The sequence below is a fragment of the Telmatherina bonti genome, assembly GCF_933228915.1.
Source record: "Telmatherina bonti genome assembly, chromosome: 5".
NCBI classification, from domain to species: Eukaryota; Metazoa; Chordata; class Actinopteri; order Atheriniformes; family Telmatherinidae; genus Telmatherina; species Telmatherina bonti.
The window spans coordinates 34,621,003-34,640,629 of NC_136623.1; the positions used below are offsets into that span (position 1 = coordinate 34,621,003).

At 44.8% G+C, this 19,627-nt stretch overlaps 1 protein-coding gene across 1 annotated transcript in view; it reads left to right on the forward strand.

The window, feature by feature from the left end:
- vps13b (vacuolar protein sorting 13 homolog B) overlaps nt 1-19,627 on the forward strand; it is a 433,420-nt gene that overhangs the window by 306,702 nt on the left and 107,091 nt on the right. Inside the window, exons 38-40 of the mRNA XM_079241403.1 lie at nt 644-1,039; nt 13,906-14,108; nt 15,312-15,528. Of these exons, the coding sequence (XP_079097529.1) occupies nt 644-1,039; nt 13,906-14,108; nt 15,312-15,528 (816 nt within the window). The remainder of the gene's footprint in view (nt 1-643; nt 1,040-13,905; nt 14,109-15,311; nt 15,529-19,627) is intronic.

Here is a 19,627-nt window from a genome sequence, read left to right on the forward strand (position 1 = left end):
ATGCCAGCTCCTCGCATGCAAACTTACTGATTAGAGAAAGAGAGAAGAGCTCGAGGTTTGATTTACAAGACACAGTAACATGTAGTTTCCCATCCGTTAGCTAGCTTTAGATCTGCTCGCAGAGACACACTGATGAAGCCTGCCGTGCCTTAAAACCCCCAGATGGACTGTGACCAGTTTATAGTGGGTTTCCAAATTTCAAGGGCAGGTTTTAAAGAGCAAGGCCCCCAGCCAGCAGTGAATTTATTCAATTTGTGTCCTGGGTTTGACACAGTTTAAAAGGCCCTACTTTAGCGTTGAGGAGAGCTTTGTGAACAGCTTGTCACTAGATTGTGATTCATTCAAATTTTACTGCGGAGTAGAGGTCCAGTGATGAAAAATCTGTATAAAATATTGATTTTCTCTTTCTAAAGACAAACACGCAGAACACCAGCGTGGGTTTTTATGTTTTTATTACCTTTCTACTTCCTGTTGGGATCTTTTTCAACACTCAGCACTTCATAAATAAAAAGTCAGGATGAGCACGAGAGGCCCTTCCTGCTTTAAGGCCCATCTACTGTGAAGTCTATGTTTGTGTTGTTATTAATGCCTTTTTATTTTCCTTTCTCATCTTTTCCGCTTCTCTTTGTCTCTCCGTCTCCAGCCGAGGTCAACGTAGAGCTATCACGCCCCCTAAAAGTCAGCCCCACTCTGGCTAAGCTGGAGCAAGCCAAAGCCTACCTGAAGAAAGTCCTGCCTCCGCACTTGCGGGACGTCTCCAGCAAGCCTCCGTCGGCTTCCTCCACGCCTCAGTCGTCCCCCACGAAGACCCCACACAGGGCCTTTCCCCCCCGCTCAGACCCCCACCACCAGGCCTCGGCCCTCAGTACAGCCAGCACTGTCAGGGCCCTGGCGCTGTCTTTCCACAAGGTCTCCCTCCACACCGCACAGATTGTTGTTGCCATGGAGACGGAGGCCCATCCAATGAGGCCCAGCGTAACGGTGTCGGTATCAGCCATGACGGGATGTCTAAACATGAAGTCTCGACCTAGGATGGAAGGTGAGTGTTGCGTTTATTTGCCCCTAAAACTGCAAAAATGAACAAAATAAAGTAAATAAAGCTTTTTTTTTTTTTTTTTTTTTGTTGCTGATGGAAGCTGAAGAGGTAAAGATGGAGCGACTGGGGAAAAGTGCAGCATGAGACACGCACAGCAGTATTTTGTTCCTTTCCAATCATAACAAATACTTTGACCTTTAAATACTCGACATTCTCTTGATGTGCGAAGTGAAACACATCAAACTCTTAATGCGATCCATCTTTTTCTGCTGTGTTTTAGTTCATTACAACTTGTTTTAGGGAAATTCTTGAAACAGGTGGAGCTACACTGGAAACAGCTCAAGTGACTTCACACTGTCGGTCATTTTTCTTTAAAGCAACCACAACTTCTTCCAGTAAGGCCTGTTCAAGTATACAGGCATCTCTTTTATAGCATTTAACTTGTATGGCAACCAAACTCACTTTTATAGGACAACAGGATCCAGTCCAGTCCTTTAAAAGTCAAATGCATTTACTCTAAGAGGCCATAGAGAATGAATTGTGATGGATCGGGTGATTATGGAACCACATAAATATGGATATGCGCTACATTTAACTCACACACCAGTTATTTGTTCTTCCTTCAGTTATGTGTAATGACAAGATTTGGTTGTGAACAGGAAAGTGTGAGATCATTTCAGCAGATCTGGACTTATTATAAGAATCAGTATGTGACAATATGGTTGTTGGAAAATCTAATACATCTCAGACTGTTGGGAAAATCTTTTCATTTACTCTCTGGAAGAGATCAGGAACCAAACAGAAGAATTGTTTTCAGCATTATTTAGTATTTATTAGTTTTTACTTGCTATCTGTGCAAAAAAACACCATTTGCTGCCAAACACAAAGGTTATCAGTACAGTGCTGAAGTTTTTCTGTTAGTCTGTTTTCACATCAGGACAGTCCGCTTGACTCGGTCCGATTGGGGGATTCGGCTCAGCTGTAAGGGGGTCTAGCCATGTGGACCAAGATCGTATTCATGCTGCACTTGGGTCAAACCATTAGAATAATATATCTCCATTCCCACCAGAGGTGGCGCTGCACTAGTGTTTAGCAAAAGAGAGAAGAAGACCCGCATGAAGAAGAAAACTGTAGCAAGTTAAACATAGAGCAGGAAACCATCGTTGTTCTGAGTTTTTATTGTGTCTTGTGCAAATATCCTGCAGAAATACTCTGCAACAATGGACGCAGTATGAACACCAGACGAGGCAGAGGACCCTTAATGCCATCGCTATGTATTTACCCACAATGCAATGCTACGCCACATGCAGAAAGTGACTTTTTTGTAGTCTGCTTCTTGTATTTGGTCCGCTTGAAATGAACCGAGACCTGTGTTTGTAAGCAGACTGAGTCCACTTCTGTGGCTCGAATCAAAATTCGTTTGGTGCGTTCACATTTCCCCAAACGAGGCAAACTTTCCGAGCAAACGGACTCAATTCTAATCAAAAAGAATGTTAATGTGCTCTTAGTGTGAGAGTGAGGTGTTTGTTTTCATGTTAGGACCAAACCCTGCCTTCGTCATCACCGACTGTTCTCCAGGAGGCATCGCAGTGTTTCCATTATGACAATCAGAGCTGCTAATGCTAATGTAAATGAAAAACACTTCCAATTTCTCTGCGCCGCTGGGTGTGAGCCGGCGTGCTGCAACAAAGGATCAGCGATTTTATTTTCTTATTTCTTGGGCTGTCTTTCACATTGGACAGCAGATGTAAGCAGAAGGATAAAGAGAGTCCTGAGCTGAAATGCCACATGTAGGAGAGAGCAAGGAACACTTTGACTCATAACTTTGCAAGTAGATGGTTTCTACCTCCGCACTGGCGAGCAAAACATCCTTTGTTGACTGGGGTTCGAGGACAAGCTGGAGCAAGGCTCCCTAAGTGCCTGCATATGTTTAACAGATGTTGTTAATATAGGGTTACTTCAGATAAAATGATTGTCAAAAATGTTAATTAAAACCTCAAACAATTTGCACTTTGTTTACTCAAATCTGCATAACTGCACAGTGACACAATGCTCATTGCTGCTGCTCCGCTCTGATTTTCAGCAGCTTTTCACCTCTCATCCATATTCGATACACTGATAAACTCAGCTGAGTTTAACTGCAAAGGAAAGGGCGCACAGACACAATCATGTTTTAGTTAAAGCAAATTTATCACATTTACTCTGCTTTAAAATGAATCCACTGTCCATAGCTCACTTTGTTTGCATAGCAATCAATCAGCCTCAATAAAGCCTTTTACAACCACAGTTGATCAAAGTGCTGGACAGAGTTACAAACAAATACTTTAAAAAAGGTCTTTATTTACAACAAACACAGGAAGCAGTGATTGATTGGTACTTATTGGTACTTTGCCCTCCTTCACACCCCACCAGCACATTGAAACAGAGCCACTGCAGCTCAGGAGCCATTCATACAATCCGATTGGATGGGAAAAAAGAAAAACAACTTGGGATTGAGACCACTGGATGATCCATCCTCAGTTTGGCTACAAACTCTTTTAAATACCGGCTGTGGTAAAAGTTAAAGTACACATCGTTAAAGTAGCATTGCATAACTTTACAGCTGTTTGGATGCTTTTGATGAGTGACATTTACCATGTACATTACTGGAGTTGTTGGCATGCAGTGTCCTGAGGCGGAGAAATCGCACCTTTTCTTTCTGCCCTGCTTCATCTCTGTGTTTCCCTTCACGGGACCGCATCACACGCTAGCAACTGGATATCAACACACCGGCCATTTTTAACTCACAGCTCAACTGACTCAGCAAAGAAGACATGAAACAAGAGTCACCATCAGACTGACTTTTACTGGCTGGAGAGAGTTCAGAGAAGAGAAAGGATTCTGTCAGTAGGGGGCGCCACAGTGAGAAAATCTGCCAGTTTATTACTCTTAACAGGTTTTTCTAAGCAAAACAGTCACGCTAATGTTGCCGTTAGCTCTGTTTATAGGGACAAAGGAGTTAGATTAAAAGCCTAATGGTGATAAAAAAGGATTTGTGCACCAAATCAGAAGATTCTGATCCGATCAGACTCCAAACTGAAGCCAATCAAGAGAGATGTGTTATGCCAAGCATTGTTCCAATTGTGCATGGAAACACTCATTCCGAATGTAACCAATGTAATCTCACACTTTACTTCTCGGTTTATATGACACTTTATTTTACTCAATATGTTTATTTAAACATAGAAAAAGAAATTCTCCTGCGATGGACTGGCGAGCCGTCCAGGGTGTACCCCGCCTTTCGCCCAAAGACTGCTGGGATAGGCTCCAGCTTCCCCGCGACCCTTCATCGGACTAATCGGTTAGGATGATGAATGAATGAATGAAGAGGAAATTCTCGTCCAGTGGAAGACAAAAGCAGAACTGATCAGTATGTGATGTAGATATATTGCTCAAGGGTTAAAAATTATTTAAAATACTTATATTTGGATTCCCCAGAGGGGATGAAGAAAATATCTTTGCTTTGATTTTGAATTTAAATATTGAAATTATTAAGTTGGTAAGAGAAGAATAAATCTGTTCAGGCATTGATGTTTATAACGAAAATCTCTCGCTACGTTCACAAGCACAAATATTTCATCTGTCCGATTGAAATCAGTGTGATGACATGTTTAACCTTCAACACACTGCTGCTGCATTAATACGCCCGATTTTTGCAAGCGCTCGACAGTTACTGGCAAATACAATACAAAATACAGTAACACAGTTCACTGTTCATGAACCTGCAGGGCCACATTTAGAAGACAATGGTGTGTCTGAAGGGGAACTGTTTGAGCTATTCTTCAACGAAGAGATGATCGCTCTGTTCGTCCGCGAGACTAATCGGTATGCGGACCACGTAAAAGATGCAAAAGGGGGGCGGAGCAGGATGATCGAGTTGTGTAGCTCTCTTTGTATTGCAAAGTAGAATAAACCACTGATCTTCACCAGTAAAAAGTTCCAAAGAAAAACTATAAATAAATATTTGTTTGTTTGTGTTATTTTTTTTCAAGAAATATATGTAAAAGACAATGAAAAAGACACTATAAACATATTTTTTTTATTCTGTTTTACAACAATAAACAAGAAAGATATGTGCTTTTGAAACAGTAGCTATGATTTTTTTTTTTCTGTTTGTGAAAAATAATGCAGTTTAATAAAGAAAAAACGTCATTTTTTATGCAGTGTGATGAAGGTTAAATGGATGCTGAATAAAGTTGTCCCATCAGATGTGTTCTTACACGATATCCACACAGTGTATTAATCCAGTGAAAGAGAATGAAGATGAAGGTTTATTTTTTATTTGGACTGTTGAGATACACAATAATTCCCATCTCTTTCAGTTCCCAGGAGCCGCCACAGTCCAGTTCTGTTTTGCTGCATGTGACAACGTCACCATCAGAACAAATTCAGACATTTTTTCCTGCTCATTCAGTCATGAAAAGGTTAAAAACAGCTGTTGTTGATCAGACTGCAGTTCTTTCTGATTGAACCTGATTGGATCAGCTGAGACGTTCACATTTGATTGCATCAGAAGTGCTGCATGGAAACGCAGCTTATGTTTCTGCTTCTGCTGCTCTTTCTGGAAAGTCGGACCATCCTGCACAAGTCGAACATGCAATGCATTTAAAGTCGTGGCTTTTTCAGGCCCATGCAAACAGCACAGGTCTGATCAGAACTGTAACCTGAGTGCTCATGTCAACATGGCTATTGTTAACAGCAGAAGTTTTGTTTAGGCTTCACATCTCATGAAATTTCCTGATATTTTGCTTGTCGGACTCTGAAAACCTGCTGAGCATGAAAGCGTTGTTGCTGTGTGTTCCAGCGGCGCCAGACGCCGAAGATTTTGTTTGTACAGCAAAAGTTTTACAAGACATTTAAAGCAGACATGGAAAGACATGCTGCTGAATAGCATGTTTGACTAAACACTATTTCTTTTTTTGTCGTTATTGTTGATAACTTAAGCACCCACATAGATCTTTGTCACAACACACACGCAGCTATTTTCCCCGAGGGCTTCTTCACATAGTGTTTCCAGATTTGTTGGCACTGAACGGAGACAAACTATCTCCAGTTACACCGACTGATCTCTGGTGACAGTAGACATATCTGCTGACTTTTAGCCTTAACTGCACCAACTTCATCACTCACCACTCTCATCCACTCCGTACCTTAGAAAACTGATACCTTGGAATTTTCCAGAGATAAAGGTCAGGATTCCCGTTTGGTAAGGTTGAGCCTTCGAGTTGCTGCAATAAGTCAGAGGGAATTGCACCCCTGGGAGTAGCTGTACATGAGATGTTAGACAGGAGAATGCAGTCTGACTGCTGCTACAGTGTGTATCACTACTGTTGGTGTTGTTTCCCTCCCGGTCTTCGGTGTGCATGACGTTTCCCTCCCGGTCTTCGGTGTGCATGACGTTTCCCTCCCGGTCTTCGGTGTGCATGACGTTTCCCTCCCGGTCTTCGGTGTGCATGACGTTTCCCTCCCGGTCTTCGGTGTGCATGACGTTTCCCTCCCGGTCTTCGGTGTGCATGACGTTTCCCTCCCGGTCTTCGGTGTGCATGACGTTTCCCTCCCGGTCTTCGGTGTGCATGACGTTTCCCTCCCGGTCTTCGGTGTGCATGACGTTTCCCTCCCGGTCTTCGGTGTGCATGACGTTTCCCTCCCGGTCTTCGGTGTGCATGACGTTTCCCTCCCGGTCTTCGGTGTGCATGACGTTTCCCTCCCGGTCTTCGGTGTGCATGACGTTTCCCTCCCGGTCTTCGGTGTGCAGGACGTTTCCCTCCCGGTCTTCGGTGTGCATGACGTTTCCCTCCCGGTCTTCGGTGTGCATGACGTTTCCCTCCCGGTCTTCGGTGTGCATGACGTTTCCCTCCCGGTCTTCGGTGTGCATGACGTTTCCCTCCCGGTCTTCGGTGTGCATGACGTTTCCCTCCCGGTCTTCGGCGTGCATGACGTTTCCCTCCCGGTCTTCGGTGTGCATGACGTTTCCCTCCCGGTCTTCGGCGTGCAGGACGTTTCCCTCCCGGTCTTCGGTGTGCATGACGTTTCCCTCCCGGTCTTCGGTGTGCAGGACGTTTCCCTCCCGGTCTTCGGTGTGCATGACGTTTTCCTCCCGGTCTTCGGTGTGCATGACGTTTCCCTCCCGGTCTTCGGTGTGCAGGACGTTTCCCTCCCGGTCTTCGGTGTGCATGACGTTTTCCTCCCGGTCTTCGGTGTGCATGACGTTTCCCTCCCGGTCTTCGGTGTGCATGACGTTTTCCTCCCGGTCTTCGGTGTGCATGACGTTTCCCTCCCGGTCTTCGGTGTGCAGGACGTTTCCCTCCCGGTCTTCGGTGTGCAGGACGTTTCCCTCCCGGTCTTCGGTGTGCATGACGTTTCCCTCCCGGTCTTCGGTGTGCAGGACGTTTCCCTCCCGGTCTTCGGTGTGCATGACGTTTCCCTCCCGGTCTTCGGTGTGCATGACGTTTCCCTCCCGGTCTTCGGTGTGCATGGACCAACAGGAAGGAAATGGGAAAGATGTGATGGAAAAACCTGCAAAGTGCTTTGAGAGAAATAAATGAATACAATGCAGACAAACATGACAGATGAGTGAAAATGGGATAGATTGATCATATGAGAAAGGGAGATCAGTCAAAAGTAAGGTAGAAAAGGCATGGGGGGGGGGGGGGGGGGGGGGGGGGGGAGAGAAAGGCGACGCGGCGTAATACAGGACAGACGAGGAAACGGGACACGACACTGAGTGATCAGTGTGTGCAGTCTCTTCTGCATATGTCATTACAATCACCCCATCCCACCCTGCCCTCATCACCAAATATCCATAGCTGTCATCCACCCCCCCCCCCCCCCCCCCCCCCCCCCCCCCCCGCGGCTCGTCTGAGGACCATCTGGGGCTCTGTACCTGGTCATAGCAGCCCTTCCTCAACCAGGGGACAAGATGGAGAGAGAGGGGATTAGGTTGACAGTGAGGTGTGTTACCAGATCCTGTGTTAATGAAAAGCAAGTGGAAGCCCTGCATTCCTCTCTCCATCTATGCCTCAGCACTCCCCAAGGTAGGGGGGCATTTATAGTTCAATGAAAGAGAGCAGGGAGGCGGGCAAACGAGAGGGAACAGATGTCTTAGGGTCCATGAAACGGGACACTCCCTGATCTCTCAGGTCTCAGTCGTAGTGCCCATACAGTGCCTCTGACTTCCTATAAACACACACACACCCACACACACCAGCAGACTCTGGTAATATTTCTATTGCACACTATTTAGAAACATGTGCAAAGCTTTGTCCTTGGTGCTGTGCTTCTGTGGACCCCCTCTTTCTCCACAGTGATTTATTTCAGCCTAGTTGCAAAGGGAAAGTTCTTTATCAAGCTCAGTAAAAGCTGCTCAATATTTATGTTGTTATTATGACCTTTGTTGCTTTTTCCCCCCAAATGTTCTTCTTCCTTTTCACCAAACCAGCCTCTGAATTACAATCACCGTAATGTGTTTACCCTGCTGGGAAAAAGGTTTTTATTTCTTTTTCTCTCTGTTGAGAAGCCAAAACAAAATTATAGTCTGAGAAGAGATTCTGCTGTGGTGTGGAAAGTTAACCCAATTAATAAAGAGCTTACATTGTAGTATATAAATAAGAGAGGGACATGGTCAGTCACATGCACTGTATGTTGCAGCTACAGACATGAAATATGACGTTGTTTAAACTGCATTAAAGAGGTTTGTTTTGGCGCAAAGCTTGGAGTCTAACTTCCAACTTACCTGGTAATTTAAAAGAATAACAGATTGGATTAGCTTTAATGGCAATGTGGTGAGAAACTGCATGACGGTGGAGAGCTGAAGGAGGCGTCCTCAGATTGTTTATGTCTACACACCACACCGTCAACCGAGTTCCACATCTAAAATCACACAAAACCTGGAAAGAAACCGATCCTCAGATCTTAAAGCGTCGGCCACTTGCCTTCATTTTAAAAGACTATTGACATCATTTAGCAGTGTAGCAGTGTGTGTGCGTGTGTGTGTGTGTGCGTGTGTGTGTGTGTGTGTGTGCTCCAGGGATCCCAGCAGCCTGTTGTTTGGAGCAGTTTGCCCCTGGTAGGGTCTTGAAGGTGAGTTGCCAGACAAAGTGTGTCCAATAAACTTTTATGATTAACAGACTGGAGGAGTCAACCTTGCCCAGTTTAAGTGTACTGGTGCCTCACCTTGGAGCCAGGCCTGGGGGAGTGCTGCATGGTCAGGTTCTTCTCATGGGTACTGCTCAGGCTCAGACTGAACAAGCCACATGAGGCCTACCTTTAGGTAACCCATTCATGTCCAGTATAAAGTGGACTGGCTGGTAAGACGCGAGACTTAGCTGGTGGAAAACCGTTTAGCTTGTAATGGAGAAGAAACCTGATGGAGTTTGCTCTCCATCATGTTAAACTTCAGCAGGTGATCGTTGGTATGAACTCAGAATAAGTCTGGATAGAAAGTGAAACTACCTGGAAGCACATTAGTAGCTTTAGTCCCTCCGTTACTGCCTAATATTTCGTTAATCCAGAACATAAAGCTATTGGAAAGTTGGAGAACTTAGCCCAGTTCTTTGCAACAAACTTTATGGTATTAATTATTTGTATTATAACATAGTAGATATTATTGGGTGGGAAGGGAGTAAACAAAAATAAAAACAAACAAAAAAAAGCCTGTAGCACTTCATGGAAGGACCTGCGTCCAACTGGATAGTCCACTTCCTACGATGTCCTCTACTGTTTGATTTCGTGCTTGTGTTGTTCCCACTCATATGTAAGTCGCTTTGGATAAAAGCTTCTGATAAATGACTGCAGAATAGAATATTCTTGCTATTACTTTGACTGGTTTTTTTTTTTTTTAACCAGCCCTTTGCTTTGTTTTTTACTTGCAGCAGATCATTTGCAGCTTATACTGCTTGGTTTATCTGCAACAAAGTCAGCAAGAGTAGTTTATCATTAAATCACCTGATAAAACATTCAAACCGAGTACGACGCTGTCCAAAGTGCTCAGACTGAATCATTTGCAGGATCGCCAGGTTTTGTAACTAAATAATACATGAAATAAAGTACTATTACCTACAGAATGGAACACATATCTGACATTTTTTGCTTATGCATTGCAGTTGTTATTGAAACCATGTGTAACTCATCAGAATTTAACAGTTTATGTATTTGTAATTGCTTGGATGACACACAGCTTCCTGCACTGCGCCATTTTGGCCGACAGTGTCCCCTGCTACAAACCCAGTTTCCTCTGGTGTCCTATAGTGGTCTTGTGGTGAGTGAATAGCGTATTTCTGTGGTGAGTGACAGTATATTACTTCTATTACTCTTACCATCCCAGAAGGTCTTCAGGGACCTCTGCTAGTTATGTAATGACTCCTTTAGGTTTCTGCTAATTGATACCAGTACGCTGCGGGGTATAAATCAGCCAGGCAGTGGTCAGATAACGGCTGCCAGGGAGAAACCGACATGGTAAATCAGTCTCCCATCCTATCTAATCTTACGCGGGTGTTTGCCAGAGATGTATTTCACTTTAGGAAGATTTCCATCCACCCTCTTTCCCACCACCCACTTGGTTCCTCTAGTGTTTTAGGTTGAAGGTTGGCTGTGTGTGTGTGGATTACTGGTAAGCTATAATAGCACTGTTTGGTATGCAGGTGCAAGCTGTGTTTATGTGTAAAACATGATCTGTTCTGATGTGTGTTCCTCGCTGAAATCGTACCGAATCAACATCTAGTTGATGCTTTTTCAGAGTTTGGATATGAACATGTGCCTGGGACGGACCAGAGCTGCAGCTTTTCCGTGTTTACTAATGCTGCATCACACTATTGGCTCAACTTGCTCAGGAAGAATTCGACAAGCTGGTGAGGGGAGCCATTTAGGTGTGTTGGAGCAGGGAAACATCTAAAACCTGTAGGACTGCAGCCCTCCAGGAGTTTTATCCGACCATTTCAGATGAATAGACACATATTAGCACGTGTATGGAGAAGTTACAGTAATCTGAAAAAGATGTTGCTTATTTAAAGGTTGTAAAAATACAAATAGATGAAAAGACGCCACTTTGTGTGCTTTCCAATAATGTGTTCATATATCCCAGTTTGATTCAATTAAAGCTACAGTTGGTCATCTTGCTCAGACACTTTTTTTTTTTACTCTGGGTGAAGTGGTTCCTCGTCCTGATAGTAGTCTATACATTCTGTAATCATGAACACTAAGAAATCTAGTTAGACCCTCAGTTTACTGTAAATCTGTAAAAACTCTGATCAATCCAAACGTTCAGACCCAAATGGAGTTGTTCATGTCTTATATTTCCTAAGCTTCTTCTCCCGGCTCCCCTCCTCCCCCTCCAGCAGCGCATACCTGATAGCCACACCCTGCATATAAACAGCGTGTTAGGATGAAAATACAAAGTAGTGAAGAAGAAACTCGGAAGGCGAACATGGCTGAGAAAATGCAGGAAGGATGGAGGAGTAGAGGGAAGGTAGGAAATCGTTTGTGGAAAAAGCTGTGAATAAAGAAGCCTTGGATCAGGCAAAGAGCAAAAGTAGAGGCGGAGGGGCCAGGACAGGAGGAGTGGCCAAGGCAGGGGGAGGAGCCAAGTCAGGGTATCACTTTCACACCTTCCTACCTCCCTAACATGACCTGCCCCAGCTTTAAACTAAATAAACACTGATTCATGTCAGTGGAGGAATCCTGATGTCATGTTACTGTATCTGAGCTTTTGTCACATGCGTGCACGTTTCTGTGTTAGACTTATCATTTATTTGGTGATGATTAGATGAATCCAGTCTGATCTCTGACCTTATGACGGTCCAAACGTTACAGCTATCATCAGTCTCTCTTTTCATTTTAATGATCTCACTTTTCTCCTGTTGTCTTTGTCTTTTCTCCTCTCCATCTGCATATTGTCATTTTACTTGTTGTCAAAAGGGACAAAGGTTCACCCCCCCCCCCCCTCCCATCTCCTACCTTCTCTCTACTCGTCCTTCACCGTCCAGCGGCGTCAGAGTCTTTGGACTTTTTGCTACAGACCCAGTTCCACAGCGGTGATGGAGTCTTGAGTGGAGGTTGGGAGAGGATGTGGGGAAATGTGCCTCTGGTTATTATTGAGCCTGGAAGGAAGGATGGAGTTTGAAAGAAAGGGATCCCCCCTCATTAAAAGCGCTCCTAATTAGGCTGATTGTTGAGAGGGCTGGCGGCCGCTGCTTCTGGCTTTAACACCAGGATGCTGCGGTCAGCTGAGCTGTAAATGACGCATAATGAGACAGGAGAAAATGCTTTGTTAGTCACTGTGTGTGTGTGTGGGAGTGTGTGTTTCCACTTGTTCACCTGGGTGAGCCAGTTTGTCTGCTTTAAATACGACATTGGATGTCCCTTTCAGAATGTGCTGTTCAGTGTGTGTGATTGTGCACATAAATGTGCTTTTTTGTGTGTGTGTTTTCACTGTAATGGGCCAGTTTGGGAGTTCCCCGGGGCTGTCTAATAAATCCGAGCCATGAAAATAAGCCTCAGGTCCAAAGTCCTGTAAGTAATCTCTGACAAGTCTGTCGGCACAGATATTTGCAGGTAAACTGCCAACTTGCATCAACACTGTCTTTCCTGAAAGATATGAGTCATTTTAATTTAATAATTCCCCCAGAAAGGTTTATATAAGCAAAGCCCCCCTCCACCCTATGCTCCCCAATCAGTTCACCAAGTCTGGGAAGGTTTGAGGACTCCTCATATCATAGCTGGCTTTTTCTCTCGCACCTTTTGGTCTTGTCTTTCATATTTTCCCACCGCTGTTGTCAATATCCATTCATCACCCCCTTCCCCCAGTCCCCCCCCCCCCATATTCCTCCTGATGTTACCCTACATGAACCCCAAGCTCAGAGTAGTCTGTCTTTCCTCAGACTGGAGATGCCGTTTGGTGTAGAAATATCTGGATGTGATTAATACTGACAGCCTGAATAAGAGGTCTAATATTTACAGTAGGACTTCTTTCTTTCCACGGGCACAGTTGGAATTGGTTTGTTGATGTTTTCACTGTCTGTAACAGAACTACTGGAATTTTTTTTAGATGTTTTTGGCAAAGTATACTTTGACCTTTTTGTTCTTGATGCTAATTAATGGTTTGCACTCTGTGGTAAACCGTGTGTATTGATTTTCCTCAAGTCTGACCACCACGGGAGGCTGTTATTCACTGACCCGCAGATTGTCTAGAGGTTATGGTATCTGCATTAATTTACTGTATATGGGGTGTAAAGTCTCACTGTAGACTCTGTAATTCCAGTGTCTCGTCGTATTTACATCTAGAGACTGAAAAGGCTGTGCCCTCTGGTTTCATTGGGTGAATGTCTCGAGTTAAAGGACATGTTAAAAGAACCACTTCTCAGGACTTTATTAGTCATTTGTAGCCGAGGTTTCCAGAAAGGTTAGCTGCTCCTGCTGCTGTAGTTTAACCGACTAAATCAGCAAACTTCCAGCCTACTGGGCCAAAAGGTCAGAATATCCCCTCAATAACATCTAGATTTGATCAAAATAATTTTGGATTGATTTGTTTAGTTTGTGTCTTTGAGGGTGATTGGTTGTTTGGCTTTCTCATTGTCTCTGTTAATTATTTCACTCAACTAAACCTATTTCAGACAGGTTACTTTAGTATTTATACACAATAACATTTATCTATACTTCACTTTTTACATTATTTTGTTTTTTTCTTTCCCACTTTGGTAGTTGTCGTTCCTACTTCATCGTTAGATGTGACCCAGGGGTATTACTTGTTTAAAATGTACATATTTAACCATCTTTTTTCCAGTAGTTGTACCTCGTGCAGCACATCCAGTTCATTGCTGCTCCATATGTGTCCGTAGATGCAGTTCAGGCTGCCTCGGTGCTGCTGAAGATGAACGATGTGCTGGTGAAAACAGGACTGAAGGACCGAAGCCATGTGCTGCTGGGGCCGTTCTCCTTCAGCAGCTCCCTGGAAGCTCGCTGGTGTCGGCACAGCGGCAGCCCTGGACCCGAGCCCGGCCCCCCGAAACTGCTGCTGGACCTGAAGGGAGGCCTGCTGCAGGTTTGTGTGCCTATGACATCAGTTCAGCACCCTCAATCATGAGATTTATTACCCAGCACGATGCTGGTTCGTAGAGGTTGAGGCTGGATCAGCGCCTCCGCACCTGGATGGAAGTGAGAGGGATTGAGAGCTCTGCTCAAGGACACTTACTTAATATATCAGTGTGGCTCTTCCAGCTAAACAACCCTCTGGATCACCAAATGATGCCATTACCAACGGGCATCTCATCAGACCTTCAGATCTGCTTTTCCTTCTTAATTCTGTCATGGCTTCTGTCCTCTTTGAACCAAAGTGACGACAAAACTTTTTAAATCTGAGTCACGTCTGCTTTTAGGTGCTGGAATATTACAAGCCCATTTATAGGGGGCTATCTTATACATGCCTTTTTTTTTTTCCTGTGATTCGTTACATAATGTCCCCGTTGAAAAGTCCCTTTTCAATGTGACTAACCAAACACATTATTTCTAATGTATTATTCCACATTACTTCCTCAGGGGGAACCCCCTCGCTCATGTTCAGTGGTTTCCTTAATGCTTTTATTGCGTGCCCATTAACAGAAACATCACTTGCAACTCAACACTTAATATATGATCATACATTTCCCTCTGCAAATACTGGCATGTGTGGTGTTTTAATCAAGTGCTTTACCAAAACCACCAGAATTCCTTCCCATTCCTTCTTCTGGGGCTCTCTTTCCAAACACTTGGGGGTGGGGGGGGGAGAAAAAAAAAATTCCCCAAATTTTCCTGTTTTTTAGCGTTTAGTCATAACCCGCTCTTGCAAGCTAGTGAGCGGCGGGAAAGCAGGCAGCTGCATGTGTGAAGAGCTTTTGACTCAGAGATTCCTAGAGCTCAGTCCAAACCCCAGGCAGACTCACTGTGATGGGGCACAGGGAGGGGAATGCCATGGGTAAGTGGGGGGAATGTAAGGCTGCGTTGGCTAATGTTTGTAAGACTGAACGGGTGATGACGAAGTAACCCTGACCACTTCTCTCCCTGTTTTGGAAAACAAAGTGTGATCATTGCTGATGCAGGTAGTTATGCAACAGCCTGAGGTCTGTGCCAGTGTCTAGCTGTCTGTCTGCATGTTTATTATTTGAACTTTCTCTCCTTTTTGTTCTTCTTTCCCTCCAAGTCCGACATATGTTTCCTTACTTGTTATCATTCTCAGTTCTTCATCTCCTGTCTTGTTCCGTCACAACAGGTCTTCTGGGGCCAGGAACATTTGAACTGCTTGACGCTGGTGGAGGAACACCTTCGTGCCTACCTCAGTCTCCACAAAGCGGATTTGGCTGATAGCTGTTGTAAAAGCAAGGCCTGCAACACCCAGCCTCCCCCCTCGCCTGTGTCCCCCTCTCCTCGGACGGAGCACAGCTCAGACGACCTACGAACTGGAAGTTTTCAGTACATCCAGGACTCAGGTGAGTTTTCACACAGTGGTTGATCAAACCAGTGAATCTTTATCAGGATGAAATGGTGTTTACATTGGTAGAAATCCAACTAAACGGGACTTCCTGTCTCGCAACATCAGAAGATGAGCTGCTTTGGATTTGGATAAAAATTCTCAATTAATACATTAATAAGATTTGGATCAACTTAAAAAAAAAAGCCTGAAGCACATGTATCGGCTTCAATCCAAGTCAGATAAAAGGCCTCTGTGAAAAGAAGCTTCATCAGACGTGCCTGGCTGTTTCCACTCTGAGTAACATGGTGTTTATTCCCCCTCTTTGTGCTTTGTGTGTGCTGTCTTTCGTGTGCACACAGTCAGACCCTCATGGCAACATACACAGAGGATCAAACTTCTCTCTGGCTGCAGACCAGCCATCCACTCTGTCAGCTGTGGTTGAGCCTTTGTTTGTTGCACTGTTTCACTGCTCTTTGATGCATTTAATATTCTGGCTGGAGCTGGAGAACGTACAGTAGTGAACTAGAACCAAGAGGACAGTCTGTCTGCAATATGTTGTCAACAGCCAAAGAAAACCTGGCCCTGGAGACCAGCACATCTCCCCCACAACCCCACAAAACACACACCCCACACCGCCGCTACGTCCCTGCAGGGCCTGATGCAGGAATAAATAGGATGGATGGATAGAAGCGTAAATGAAATAGAGAGAGAGATAAGAGTCTCTGTCTCACTCAGAGCAAACACAAATGTCAGCAAAAACCTTCTCAAAGTGTTTTTCTTTTTTCATTCATCCACCTTTTTTTTTTAAATAGAAGAATAAAATGTTCCTCGTTAAGTATTGAGTTTGTTATAAAGGGGGGAAATTAGCCACAGACAGACTGTGTGTTTGCACCCGCAGGGGGAAGACAAAGCAGCACTTCTTCACTTGTTTTTCCCCAAATAAACCCGAATCCCAAACAGCAGCTCCAGTGCAAGTCAAACAGCACTCAGACGATCGGATCCTGTGTGTTCCAGCTGTTGCAGGTGCTTGGCATGGTTCAATCAATGGATGTTTACTCAACAGCAAAAATGTTTACTCAGCCACGTTGTTTATGCAGAGTTTCTGACACGTATAAACATCCAGAACATGCAGGAACCGGGTTTCCACAGCATCTTCTGTTTTTCCTTTCCTTGTGTTTTCAAGTTTTCAGATTTCACAGCATTAAAGACAGACACCAGTAACGTGTAGCTGCTTTTCCAAATGAGACCATTTTATGATGTGAAAGGCGTGTGTGTGTGTGTTACAAACTTCAGGCCATGTGTATCTCATACTTTGTTGTAACAGTTAAAGGATGCTTGTGAAATTCAGTTTGTTTGATTTATTTTTAGCTCTTCTTCCCTTTTCTCTCATCCTGTTACCTCCCAAATGCAACTAAAAAAGTAAATAAATTAGACGTTTTCAAGGAAAATGCGTTTGTGGGATGAGCCGCAGAGTTGCCAATGTTCTCTGGCAAACATTTCACCCTGTTAAGACTCCTGCTTGGTGTTGTCTTTTGATCAGATGATTGCAGTATGAACAAGATATACTGCCAACTGGACAATTTCTTCTTTCAACAAGCATGGGCCTTCGTAGCATGTCACGAAATGGCAGCGATGTGGACCCAAACGCAGGACGGAGAGACGGGAGACAGAAGGAACGCCAGTCCATGTTGTTGACACCAATCCAAACAGACCTGGTGGTAAAGGACAGTCCATGGTGTTGACATCAGTCCAAACAGACCTGGTGGTAAAGGACAGTCCATGGTGTTGACATCAGTCCAAACAGACCTGATGGTAAAGGACAGTCCATGTTGTTGACACCAATCCAAACAGACCTGGTGGTAAAGGACAGTCCATGTTGTCGACACCAGTCCAAACAGACCTGGTGGTAAAGGACAGTCCATGGTGTTGACACCAATCCAAACAGACCTGGTGGTAAAGGACAGTCCATGTTGTCGACACCAGTCCAAACAGACCTGGTGGTAAAGGACAGTCCATGGTGTTGACATAAGTCCAAACAGACCTGATGGTAAAGGACAGTCCATGTTGTTGACACCAATCCAAACAGACCTGGTGGTAAAGGACAGTCCATGTTGTCGACACCAGTCCAAACAGACCTGGTGGTAAAGGACAGTCCATGGTGTTGACATCAGTCCAAACAGACCTGATGGTAAAGGACAGTCCATGTTGTTGACACCAATCCAAACAGACCTGGTGGTAAAGGACAGTCCATGTTGTCGACACCAATCCAAACAGACCTGGTGGTAAAGGACAGTCCATGTTGTTGACACCAATCCAAACAGACCTGGTGGTAAAGGACAGTCCATGTTGTCGACACCAATCCAAACAGACCTGGTGGTAAAGGACAGTCCATGGTGTTGACATAAGTCCAAACAGACCTGGTGGTAAAGGACAGTCCATGTTGTTGACACCAATCCAAACAGACCTGGTGGTAAAGGACAGTCCATGTTGTCGACACCAGTCCAAACAGACCTGGTGGTAAAGGACAGTCCATGGTGTTGACACCAATCCAAACAGACCTGGTGGTAAAGGACAGTCCATGTTGTCGACACCAGTCCAAACAGACCTGGTGGTAAAGGACAGTCCATGGTGTTGACATAAGTCCAAACAGACCTGATGGTAAAGGACAGTCCATGTTGTTGACACCAATCCAAACAGACCTGGTGGTAAAGGACAGTCCATGTTGTCGACACCAGTCCAAACAGACCTGGTGGTAAAGGACAGTCCATGGTGTTGACATCAGTCCAAACAGACCTGATGGTAAAGGACAGTCCATGTTGTTGACACCAATCCAAACAGACCTGGTGGTAAAGGACAGTCCATGTTGTCGACACCAATCCAAACAGACCTGGTGGTAAAGGACAGTCCATGTTGTTGACACCAATCCAAACAGACCTGGTGGTAAAGGACAGTCCATGTTGTCGACACCAATCCAAACAGACCTGGTGGTAAAGGACAGTCCATGGTGTTGACATAAGTCCAAACAGACCTGGTGGTAAAGGACAGTCCATGTTGTCGACACCAGTCCAAACAGACCTGGTGGTAAAGGACAGTCCATGGTGTTGACATAAGTCCAAACAGACCTGGTGGTAAAGGACAGTCCATGGTGTTGACATAAGTCCAAACAGACCTGATGGTAAAGGACAGTCCATGTTGTTGACACCAATCCAAACAGACCTGGTGGTAAAAGACAGTCCATGTTGTCGACACCAGTCCAAACAGACCTGGTGGTAAAGGACAGTCCATGGTGTTGACATCAGTCCAAACAGACCTGATGGTAAAGGACAGTCCATGTTGTTGACACCAATCCAAACAGACCTGGTGGTAAAGGACAGTCCATGTTGTCGACACCAATCCAAACAGACCTGGTGGTAAAGGACAGTCCATGTTGTTGACACCAATCCAAACAGACCTGGTGGTAAAGGACAGTCCATGTTGTCGACACCAGTCCAAACATACCTGGTGGTAAAGGACAGTCCATGGTGTTGACATAAGTCCAAACAGACCTGGTGGTAAAGGACAGTCCATGGTGTTGACATAAGTCCAAACAGACCTGATGGTAAAGGACAGTCCATGTTGTTGACACCAATCCAAACAGACCTGGTGGTAAAGGACAGTCCATGTTGTCGACACCAGTCCAAACAGACCTGGTGGTAAAGGACAGTCCATGGTGTTGACATCAGTCCAAACAGACCTGATGGTAAAGGACAGTCCATGTTGTTGACACCAATCCAAACAGACCTGGTGGTAAAGGACAGTCCATGTTGTCGACACCAATCCAAACAGACCTGGTGGTAAAGGACAGTCCATGTTGTCGACACCAATCCAAACAGACCTGGTGGTAAAGGACAGTCCATGTTGTCGACACCAATCCAAACAGACCTGGTGGTAAAGGACAGTCCATGTTGTCGACACCAATCCAAACAGACCTGGTGGTAATGGACAGTCCATGTTGTCGACACCAATCCAAACAGACCTGGTGGTAAAGGACAGTCCATGTTGTCGACACCAATCCAAACAGACCTGATGGTAAAGGACAGTCCATGTTGTTGACACCAATCCAAACAGACCTGGTG